Genomic DNA, 12,503 nt, shown 5'->3' with positions numbered 1-12,503 from the left:
ATTTCTATTAAAAAGTTTGATAGGGTTTTAATTATGATTGCACTCAATCTAGACATCAAATTGGGGAAAACTGACATCTTCATACTGAGTCCTCCAATCTGTGAACATGATGTAGTTCTTCATTTAGTTCTATCTTCTTTGATTGCTTTCAACAGCATTTTGTAGTTCTCAAAATGCAAACGCTGCACATATTTTATTAGGATTATACCTAAGGACTTCAATTTCTGGTGCTATTGTAAATAGTATGGATTTCCTAATTTAAAATTCCAACTACTCATTTCAGATATATAGGAAAAAATTGACTTTCTTCATATTTTGTGACCTTGCTAACCTCACTTACTAGTTCTGGGAGCTTTTCTGGAGATCCTGTGGAATTTTCTGCAAAATAATATCCTCTGCAAATATGTGTTTTTTTTTTTTTTCTTATTTTCCAACCTGTATCCCTCTTATTTCTTTTTCTTATCTTCCTGCATTGTCTAAGACTCCCAATATGGTGTTAAAGGAATGTTAAGAGAGGGCATCCTTGTTTCTGAATTTAGGGGAAAATATTCAGTCTTTCACCATTAGCTACAAAGTGTTAGCTGTAGGTTTTCAAAGATGTTCTTCATTAGGTTGATAAAGTTCCCTTCTGACCTCAACTTTACTAAGAATGTTTATCAAGAATAGAGTTGGATTTTGTTAGATACTTGTTCTGTGCTTATTGAAATGACATACAGAAGAAATATGCTTTTTATTTAACCTGTCAATAAGATGAATTTATATTGCATTTCTAGAATGAGACCCTTGATTATGATATACTTTCATTTTTATATACTGCTGGATTTGATTTGCTAGTATGTTGTTGAGGATTTCTGCATATATGTTCATGAGGGTTTTCGCTCTGTATTTTTCTTTTCTTATAATGTCATTGTCTGGCTTTGACATTAGGGAAAATACTGATGTCATAAAATGAACTTAGGAAGTTTTTCTTCTACTTTCTGTCTGGTAAAACTGCCATTAGGTTTTTCTTAAAGGTTTGGTAGAATTAACCAGAGAAACCATCTGGGCCTGGTGTTTTATGTAAGAGTCTTAACTTCAAATTCAATTTCTTTAATAGATATACAGCTATTGAGTTTATCAACTTCTTCTTGAGTTAGTTTTGGTACTTTATGTCTTTCAAAAAATTTTTGAAAGTTATGTCTTTCATAAAGTTTCAAATAGTTTTAACATCAATGTAAACACATAAGACAGGATTAGCAGACTAGAGGACATTTCTAATGAAAGTATCCAAATTAGAGAGAGAGGAAAAAAAAAGAATTAAAAATATCAAAATAAGCACAAGATACATGAGTCTAAAAATCTAAAAAATCTTATACACGTCTAAAAATCGAATATAATTGGGAAATCCAGAAAAACAGATAATGGGGCATAAGTACTGTTTAAAGAAAGAATGGCTATAGTTCCATTAGTTTCACTGAAAGTTTCAAAGAAAGAATGGCTATAGTTCCATTATTAGTTTCCAAAACTAATGAAAAATATCAACCTACAAATTTAGGAAACCCTGAAAATTTAACATAGAATCAATCCAAGAATACCACATCTAGGTATAAAGAGTAAATTACTAAACACAAAGTTGAGGAGTAAATCTTAAATGCAACAAAGTGGGGAAAAATTCCCACATTACTTCAAAGGTGTAATAGCTTACTTTTCAAGACACACAAAAAAGCCAGAAGACAATGTAATACCTTCTTTAAAATACCAAAGAAAATAACTTTACCAACCTAGAGTTTTATATCCAATAAAACCATCCCACATAAAACTAAAATCAAGATGTTTTCAAACAAAATCGGAATTCACAGCCAGGAGAATGTTATAAAAGAAGTATTAAAGGCAGAAGGAAAATGACTCTAGAATCCATATGGGAACATGGAATTACAGGAAAGAAGGAAGAATAATAGAAAGGATAATGAATAAAATGAAAGAACATGAATAAACATTACTATATAAATAAAATTAATTTATTGTGTGTTTTATATATGTAGAATTAAAATGCATGACAAAAATGTGCAAAAAAGGGGCGCCTGGGTGGCTCAGTTGGTTAAGCGACTGCCTTCAGCTCAGGTCATGATCCTGGAGTCCTGGGATCGAGTCCCACCATCAGGCTCCCTGCTCAGCAGGGAGTCTGCTTCTCCCTCTGACCCTCCCTCCCTCTCATGCTCTCTGTCTCTCATTCTCTCTCTCGCAAATAAATAAAATCTTAAAAAAAAAAAAAATTTAAAAAAATGTGCAAAAAAAGGGGGCAGGTTAAAAAGGGTTAAATGTTTTAGGGCCCCATTACTGTTAGAGAGGTCAACGAAAAAATAATTTGTCATGTATGCATTTTGAAATCTGTAGAGGGACCAATAAAAAAAAGTTAAAAATGAATAACAAATTAATAAAAAGGAAAGTAAGTTATAAAAAATACTTACCAATCCAAACCAAAGCCACATCAATCTACATAAAAATTCTAGATTTTAATTCTTCAAAAAAAACCTTGTGCTACTCACAAGATATGCACTTTAAATATAATGATAAAAAGAAAAAAAAAAGGAAAAATACATACCATGCATAGACTAGCCAAAAGAAAGCCATTGTAACTACAAATATCAGATAAAACGTACCGCGAAGCAAGGAATCTTATTAGAGATGAAGAACCTTCACAATAAAAGGTTCTGTATCCCACCAATGACATAGCTTCAAAATATATAAAATTAACAAAACAAGAAAGAAATCTTGAGGCTTAAACCTTTCTTGGGACTTGATATCTATCTATCATGATACAGAAAAAATTATTTTAATCAGATCATATATGTAAATGGGAAATAAAACAGAAAGCCTTTAGAGGAAAACATAGGAGAAAGTCTTGAAGTACACAAAATTTCTAAAAATGTTAATCAACAACAAAAAACTATAATGAATTGAATTCCTTAGGATTAAGAATTTCTTTTCATCAAAAATGTCATTAAGAGAATAAAAAGACAAGGCACAGAGTGAAAAAAGACAATTACAAAACATATACCTAAAAATTCATATCAAGGATCTATATGGAACTCTCAACAAAAAACCAAAAGGAGACAATTCAGTACAAAAATTGGCAAATGACTTGAACAAGCACTCACAAAGGAGAATATCCAATGGCCAATAAGTATACTCATTAGTCATCAGGAAATAGCAAATTGAAACCATCATATGATAAACTACTTCTTACCAAAAGGCCAAAATGAAAACACACACAGGCGCAAGCAGGCGCACACACACACACACACACACACACACGCCAATTAAGTACCAGAAAGGATGTGGAGCAAGTATAACTCTCATACACAGGTAGTAAAATCACTTGAACAATTCTTTGCCAGCACCTTCTAAAGCTGAATGTACACATACCCTATGACTGGGCAATTCCAAATAGGAAGAATACATACATACCCAAAGAAGAATACATACATATCTTAATAAGAATACAATGATACCCAAAGTATGCATAAAATGCTTATAGCAGCTCTATAATAGCCCAAACCAGAAACAACCCAAATGTCCATCAACAGAGGAATGAATAAGTGAACAGTAGTATTTTCATATAATAAAATACCATACAGGAGCAAAAGTGAAGAACTATTGCTAAATACAAGATGTCTGCAGTACAAAGAAGTCTGAATTGCAAAGTCAAAGTGAAACAAGTCAGAGAAAAAAGTAGATACTGTAGGATTTCATTTATATAAAGATTAAAACACACAATACTAATCTTGCTATTAAAAATTAGGATAACTTTTACCCCTGGAGTGGCAGTAGCTGAGAGGAAAGAAGAGAAGCTTCTGCAGAGCTGATAATAGTTTATTTCTTGATTTGTTAAATGGTTTACAAAAGAGTGTGCTGATTTATTATAATTTATAAACTTGTTACTTATGATTTGTGCATTTTCTACATATATATACACTGTACTTTGAAAACAAGCTTAATTTAAAAACAGTATGCATATAGCAACTTAAAACTGTACAAACTGATGGAATGTCACATAATCCAGTTATATCATCAGGACCAAGCCTAGTACCCAACATGACACTCATGATAAATGATTGTTTTTTAAACTACTGAATGAAACAAACAAACAAAAATCAAACACAAAAAGAATACACTGTAATTATTCCCCAGCTGTCCTTCATATATATGTTTATTTGCCTTACCTCAGAAAATATTCTCCTATTGATGTTCTCTAATATTAAACCCAGTAAACCTGACCTGCTCTTTTCCTCTTTTAAATATTTAATTAACATAAAAATCAGTTGGGAAGCTGTTTCAAAATAATTATTTCTCACCCCACCTCCCCTCATTCTACCATTTAAAATAAAATATTTGTGGGAAATGGAATTGTTTTATACTGGGCCACAAAAGAGTCTCCACACTTTGAAGGCTATAAAATAATTATCATAAAGTCTCTACTTACTGACTCTGAGATAATTATTAGTAACATTGTTTAGAGTTCAGATGATGTCAAACATTTTGCATAATGACTCCGGTCAAGCAGGAAGTTAGAGAAGTTGCCTTTAGCAAAACCACTGACTTCCATTGAATGGAGGTTGTATCTTTCTTTCTTCTCTTTCCAGTGATTTACTATTATAAGCTTTAAGCATCTTCACTGGTTTTCTTGCCCAATTAGAAAAGGCCTTCAAGAGAAAATTTTAGAAACTAACATATAAATGTCTTTGATGAGCCTGATGTGATTTCAAGACATTTTTTACCCGATCATGGATCTCATCGCAGTTTGAAGGTGAACACCAATCAGAATGGAATCTGTGGGCATAAAAAACAAAGGTGACTTGTAGTCAGAGGGAGAGAAAAATAAATCTTTCCAAATGCCAGACATAGAAAGTCATTTTTTCCTTATCCCTGTGTGATAACATAGAAAGATTAAAATAGTATATTTTCTTCATTGACCAAGGATGAGAGGCAGATGTAAAATCAGGCACTGATCCTCTGCAGAAGTATTAAGTCTTTATAATATGTGCAATAAGTAGTCTTAACAAAGTTTGGCGTGAATTAGGGAGAGCATAATGATCTCCTTACATAAGTCTTTAGAGCTTTACCTCTAAATAAAGATACAGATGTTCAGATTAGAACAATAATTCCATGTATAGTGCCTTTAAAATTAGTTCTTATTTTCCAGTAATTTAATCCCACTCTCTTAAATTATGTGGGAGAAATTCCTTTCTGTATACAGAAAAATAAAACTAATTTTATGAAATGAATAAAATGTTTAAATAGATGAAAATATTATTTAGAATCCTATCATGTTCTTACTCCCTCAAAATATAGAGGAACATAAAAATTGAATGATCCCCTCTCCGCACAGATACCACTCCTCTAGTCTCTCCTGTAAGTGTGTGTGTGTTTTTTTTAAGTGAATATTGAAAAACAGGAAAGGAAAAATGTGACTTTTATTAAAATCTGAGTTGTGGAATTACAGAAGAAACAGAGCAACCATTCTTCTTTCTGATGCCCTTCCCAAACTCAAAACTGGCATTAGTTTAACTAAGCTACTTTATTTACCTTATACAACTAATAATGAAAACCTCCAGGTCCATCTGATTATAATTCATCTATATCAAGTGTTACTGATAATTCCTTCATAAAGGAATGGGTACTAAAATGCTAACTGCTTACATCTTTGCTTTTTTTTTCTCCCAGCTTGTTCTTGCAAAGTTATAATTTTATGTTTATACAAGGTATAAACTATTAAGCAGGAAAAATGATTTACATAATCTGTTTCAAAGACTGTAATCAATAATGGATGATTAACTATATCTAAATTTTAATATCCTACATTTGTAAAAGGAAGTGTCACTGCATCTACACAAGTATATTGTCTGACCTTGTTATTTGCTACATATGTAACCCATCTTGAAAACCTGAGATCCAAATATTTAGTTCCAAGAGGATCTCTTCAGTGTACTATGAGAGGATCCACTAGTCTGTGCTGTGGTATAAGAAATGATTGCCTAACAATCTTTAACTTCATTTACAAAATTCAAAACTGTAAGCATGATTAAAAGGAATATCAGCTCCTTTTTAATTAGATTTGCAAGTATTTCTTAGTCTGATTTTAGTAATAACTCTACAGCCTAATACAAATGATAAGTCATAATATTAATATTTATACTTGGAGGAGAAAACTGCCTCTGAAATGTAACACTTATAATAAAAATTGCAACCATTTTATGTGTGTTAACTCTATTGGAAATATTTTTTTTTAAATGGGCTTAAAGCAAAAAGCACCTTCACTATAAATAAAGAAATTCATTTGCTTACAGTCACTAATAGAGTTTTTGAAAGTCTGTTTATTCACATACATGATTAAGGAGTCAACATTTTACAGTAATCTTAGAGGAAAACTTACTTCATCTTCATGAATAACTACCCAGATAACCTCCTATAGCTGTATATTTTGTCATACTCCCAATTTTGCTGGGGACATACAATCTACATTTATACCAGTTTAAATTGTTTACTGATTCCACTGGATTTTATAAACACTCTGTAAGTGTACTGCTCAGTAACCTAAAAAGCCATATCAGAGAACGTCTTATATATAAGAACACCTTATATTCGGTACTGAGTGTACTGAAAAGGATGACATGTTTTTGTTCCTAGTAATATGTCCTACAGACATTTTATTTTCTTTTGTAACTAAGTCTAAATCTTTTTTAGAACATACACTCAAAGTAGAGGTGTTCTACCTTAGTGAAAGTAAAAAAGTTTATCCTAAGGAGTACCCCAATAAAAGTTTAATTTATTTAGATTTTATTTTATTTATTTTAAAATAATTTATTTTAAAAGCACCTCAACCTTCCTCAAGTGATAGGTGAAATGGGTCATGTTTAATATTAGAGCTACTCATTTCCTTCGAGAAAAGAACTTAACTACATCTACTACCAAGCATCAGAATAAATGTGTAAATGCGGCTCACTACTAGAAGCCATCACCTGAACTGGAATATGAAAAAGGGACAGTTGACTTTAGCTAACCCCAGTAAAGAATTTTTGAGTATAGCCTCAATGAAGAATTTATCAACTAGGGAAGACAGGCTTCAAAAGCTGGGACAAAATTACAGACAAGGACAAAATAACATGGGACTAAAATTCATATTGTACTACAGCGGTAGAGACAACTGTGGAGCTGTGCAAAAGATGTGAAAAGGCAGAAAAATAAAACAATGTTTATAAAAACATATCCAAGGAGATATAGGTAAAAAATTTCCTGAAAACCTACAGAGATGGCAAAGAACCCAAAGAATAAAACCACAAGGGCTTAATTCTTAAAGTAAGGAAAAAGAGAATAGCACTGACTACATGTCTGAACATCTGAGCAGACACGGAAATTAGAGAAAGTCCCCTGACAACTGAGACACAAGTTACCAGACTTCAGCAGGAAAATCTCTCCTCAAAAGTTTCTCTTGAACTTTAAAGCCTATAGAAACAGAGATACGTATCTCTCTCGTAAAATATAGAGATAGATCTTTTAATCTATCTGTCCATCTCTATCTATGAACTCCATGATCCCTCAGGCAGGATTCTAATGGCCTAGAAGCAACATTAATCAAAATTCCCCATCTGAGGATTAGGGTCTCCAGCAGACCTCCATAGATCCATTTGAATGCTACAGGGCTAATGAGGAAACAGACAAAGCTATCTGTTCAGAATAGAGATGTTTTAATACAGCTTCCAAACTGATACACTCTTGCTCAAATCATCAGTTTTGAGATGAACTTTTTGACAGACTATACAGTTAGTTTAAATTTTGTCAATTATGTCTGACAGTTGTAATAAGCTGTACAAATTTAGTGTGTTACATTACCTTTTTGATACCATCTGTAAAGATAGATTTTATATCCATTTGTTGATGGCATTTCTCTTAGGTGTTCAAATTTCTATAAAAATTTTAAACTACCTAGGGTGGGCTTTTTTTTTTTTTTTTTTAATTTATGACAACTCTGTTTTCTATGTTACTATTAGTGAGTGAGGCAAGGAATATCCAATTTGAATTTAACAACAACAAAAACAGACAAAGAGGAATTATTTCTTTCACATTCAAATTATAACAAGTATCTAACTTTGGTTGTCAAAGCTTTTTTAGAGGGAGGCTGGAATCTTTACATGGTTAAGACTCTCCCGGGTAGTTGGGGAGGGTTTATTTGAGGAAATCAGTTACCATATACCAACAATATATGCCATCATCATTACCACTAAAAGGAATGTATAATCTATGCTATTTTTATACATTAGCCATGTCCATAATGTTAAGTCCCTATGAATCTCTTGAAAACAAGCCAACATGCACTATTTTTCACTTTTATGAATTACAGTATTTAATTAGGGTTAAAGTGACTCTAATTAATAAACTCACCAATAGTTAATAAACTCACTTCAAGAGGACTGGGTTGGGGAGGAGTATGTAGTACTATATAATATGTAATATATTCTAAACAAAAAGTAAGCCTTTTAAAATCAAATTATACTTGTATGAATAATCATTTCACATACATAATTGCTGCCTTGTCTTTTCTAATAATGATTATTCAAAAAATCAGTATAGAAAGAGAGACTAAGCATTACCTTTCCCTGAGAGAAGCTCGATTTAACACAGGGCTTGGAGAATGCTTCGGCATTGTTGAGGGTGCTGAATGGACGAGTAAGGTCCTTGCTGAATGCTGTGGCTTGCTACATGACCGTGAGCTTAAATACTCATCACACCTTTCCAAAGAGTCATCAAAGTCTCTCCCATGGGGTGTCCTGATAACCTGTTTAAAAAAATATTTGCATACACATAATAAATGTGGTAATATTATACATACAACCTTAAGAATCTTTGTAAGAGTTTAAAAAAAAGTATAGGGGCGCCTGGGTGGCTCAGTTGGTTAAGCGAGTGCCTTCGGCTCAGGTCATGATCCTGGAGTCCCCGGATCGAGTCCCACATCGGGCTCCTTGCTCAGCGGGGAGTCTGCTTCTCCCTCTGACCCTCCCCCCTCTCATGCTCTCTCTCTCTATCTCATTCTCTCTCAAATAAATAAATAAAATCTTTAAAAAAAATAAAAATAAAAAATAAAAAAAAGTATAATGCCACAGCTATATTTGAAGGTAAATTTCAGAATGTAGCAGTCATCGTTTTCACTGTAAGATTAAATATTAAATATATCTGGATTATTCATTCCACATGTCTAAAATTTATAAAACTTTATCAATTCCAAGGCCTTTTGAGTAGTGGTGGGGTAAAGGTAGGGGTGTACATATAAAACAAAGGGCAATACACAGAAACTAACTATAGCCCAGTTTAGCTATGAGGCCAAACAGAACAGAATTCTATCCTAATACTCATTCATTGATTTATTTGTTCTGGGGACAAATGAATAAATCAGGATAGAAAAATTAATAAATTCCTACCCTTATTATGTGGAGCTTCAATTCTAGTAAAATTTACATTCTACTAATGAGCAGCTTTCATCCCAGAACCAAATAGCATGTGATTCAAATGGCTCAGTTACAGTCCCAAATAACTGACTAAGAAATATGTGATCTACATGTCTAAGGATGGTAAATACCAGGAGAAGAAAATAAAGCAGGAAAGGAGATAAGAAGTGCTGATGGGTGGTGTGGGAGGGGTATGGAGGGAAGAAGCTGCAATTTTAAATAGGATAATCAATGGGGACCTCACAGAGAAAGAGAACGTCTTAGTAAAGACCTAAGGAGTAAAGGCCTGAAGACCTTAGTAAAGACCATAAGACCTAAGTCATGGGGACATCTGTAGGAAGATCATTCCAGAAAGAGAGAAAAATAAATGTAAATAAACACACCTATGGGGGTGCAGTGGAGAGCACAGCCTGGTATATTAGAAATAGCAAAGAAGCCAACAAGGCTGAACTAAATAGTAGGCGTTGAAGTTAAAAAGGTAGATTTTAAGGATTTAGGTTTCTATGCTGTGACTTTTTTTTAAAAATGAGATCTCCCTGGCTACTATGTTAAGAACTGTCTATAAGAGGGGCCAAGGGCAAGGCAGGGAAATCAGCTAGGAAATGATTATAATAAAATATGGAAAAGGATGCTGGATTGGATTAGAGTAATAATCAATGGAGGTGAAAAGTGATCAGACTCAAAAGGCATTTGAAAGATAGAGTCAACAGGATTTACTGATGGACTGGATGTCAAAGATAACACCAGTCTTTTGGCCTAATCAACCTGAAAAGTTGAGTTTGTATGATTTAGTTATACTCTTCCAACTGGAAGGATGGAAGAGTAAATGTTAGGAGTCTGTTTTTGGACATGTTGAACTTCACATATCAATTTATTAGTCACCCAACATATTAGAGTAGAATTTAGGAGAAGAGTCCAGGATAAAGATACAAATGGTATTTAAAGACAGGGCACTGGATGATATCATCAAGGAAGAGAGCATAAATAGAAGAAAACATCTCAAGACAGAGCCCTGGGAATACACTACTACTGAGAGGCTGAGAAGATGAGAAGTAAACATGAGACTAAGGAGTGACCAGGGAAGAAGGGGAAGAAACAGGAGAATGTGTTGTCAATTGAAGAAAGCATTTCAAGTAAGGGGAGTAACTAAGTTAAATATTGCTGATAAATCAAACTAGAAAAGATTGCGAATGGACCTTTGTATTTTAGCAATTGGAAGGTCATCAGTAACAACAAGAGTAGCATTGATGGAGTGATGGGAGTGATAATCTGGAGTTGAGTTAGGGGCGCCTGGGTGGCTCAGTCGTTAAGCGTCTGCCTTCAGCTCAGGTCATGGTCCCAGGGTCCTGGGATCGAACCCCTCATCGGGCTCCCTGCTCTGCGGGAAGCCTGCTTCTCCCTCTCCCACTCCCCCTGCTTGTGTTCCCTCTCTCGCTGTGTCTCTCTCTGTCAAATAAATAAATAAAATCTTAAAAAAAAAAAAAAAATCTGGAGTTGAGTTCAAGAAAGAATGAGAGAGGGGAATTGCATTCATTTAATAAATATTTAACCCTCCAGTCACTATTTTAAGTGATGCGACTATGACAGTGAACACAACAAGGTCTCTGCCTTTATGAGCCAATGTTCTAGCAGTATTATTTCATCAATATCTGACATTTAAGGAGGTCAATTTGATCTTAGGAAAGCCACCTAATCTTTCATATATAAAATAGGGTTAATAATAGCTATCTTATAGATCTTCTACAATTTAAAGTACTTTGTAGAATGTCTAGGTATATGAATTAGTTATACCATAAATATAAGTCCTTTATTATTAACTACCAGTCCAACACAACTTTTTGCTTCAACACTACCACAATTTTCACTGCTTTCCAGAATTATAGCAACATATGAGTCAGCAGTGAGCTGAGAGAATCAAGCTTTCATCCCGGAACCAAACAGCATGTGATTCAAATGGCTTTACAGTCCCAAATAACTAAGAAATATGTGATCTAGACTGAATAAAAAATCGAAAATTGTTCCACTGTTAGCTGTTCACAGAGATAAAGTAAAAGCACAGTAAATGTTAAAAAAAGATCAAAGAGGTCCATGGTCAACAAATGTAAGGGTATATATAAAAGAGACTTACGGGAAAGAAAAAGGCCGTAATGCTGTTTCTAGAGTTATATCCAAATACGAGCTCCTTGGCTTATGCTAGAGAGATTGTTTTCTTTGTTAATTTTTTTTTAAAGATTTCCTTTATATATCTGAGAGAGAGAGAGAGAGAGCACAAGCGGGGGGAGGGGCAGAGGGAGAGAGAAAAGCAGGCTCCCCACTGAGCAGGGAGCCCCATTTGGGGCTCTATCCCAGGACCCCGGATCATGACCTGAGCCGAAGGCAGACACCCAACCGACTGAGCCATCCAGGCACCCTTCTTCATCAATTTCAACGCCAACTGAGTCATGTTGGCTAGGAGCACTTCATTTTTTGTTTACTAAATTTTCTCCCCAAACTAGTCAGCAATATTTTAAATACAGCACTTTCCTCTATTTATCAGAATATTCACTGAGAATCTTTTGAACCACATGTTAGCTCATACTCAGGTCTAGAGAGGTACAGGGATTTGAATGCACAATCTAGATGAGATGTGGCATAAACACAAAGATAACTGACGATGAGATATGCTGTGTCAAATATATCCTAATGACAATAATGCAGAAGGATATTCAACGATTTTGGTCTGAATGGTGGAAGTCTCATGGAGGAGGTGGGACTGGAACCAAGGCCATAAGTAAAGAAAGAGAAACGGCATTAAGAGTGGGGGAAAAGGAGAAAGGACAGATGCACACTGAGTATGATAACTTGGCTATCTCTATAGGAAAGCAATAGGGGAGAATATCTTAGAGGTGGAAAGGGGCACATTATAGAGAACTTTAAATGCTATAACCCAATACTATTCAACATTTATTAAAGTATATTTTATGTATAAAGTACTGAACAAGGTAGGAGATAGCAATCACAGATAAGACCTCAAAGAAGTTACAA

General features: G+C 34.0%; 1 protein-coding gene across 5 annotated transcripts in view; it reads right to left on the bottom strand.

Annotated features, from left to right (window-relative positions):
- Window positions 1–12,503, bottom strand: part of SPATA6 (spermatogenesis associated 6) — a 148,459-nt gene that overhangs the window by 47,636 nt on the left and 88,320 nt on the right. For 3 of the 5 annotated variants that reach the window (XM_045897734.3, XM_045897737.3, XM_045897736.3), the window contains exons 10-11: window positions 8,628–8,812; window positions 4,710–4,809 (exon numbers count right to left, since the gene is read on the bottom strand). In XM_045897734.3, coding sequence (XP_045753690.1) covers window positions 4,710–4,809; window positions 8,628–8,812 — 285 coding nt within the window. The remainder of the gene's footprint in view (window positions 1–4,709; window positions 4,810–8,627; window positions 8,813–12,503) is intronic. The other 2 variants (XM_045897739.3, XM_045897735.3) reach the window with 1 other exon arrangement.

Source organism: Mirounga angustirostris, unplaced genomic scaffold (genome assembly GCF_029215605.1).
Source record: "Mirounga angustirostris isolate CCGP_5_RB_7025 unplaced genomic scaffold, mMirAng1.0.hap1 SCAF_4, whole genome shotgun sequence".
NCBI lineage: Eukaryota > Metazoa > Chordata > Mammalia > Carnivora > Phocidae > Mirounga > Mirounga angustirostris.
Note: the sequence above shows the minus strand (reverse complement) of the source record. Positions and strands in the feature narration are given on the sequence as shown.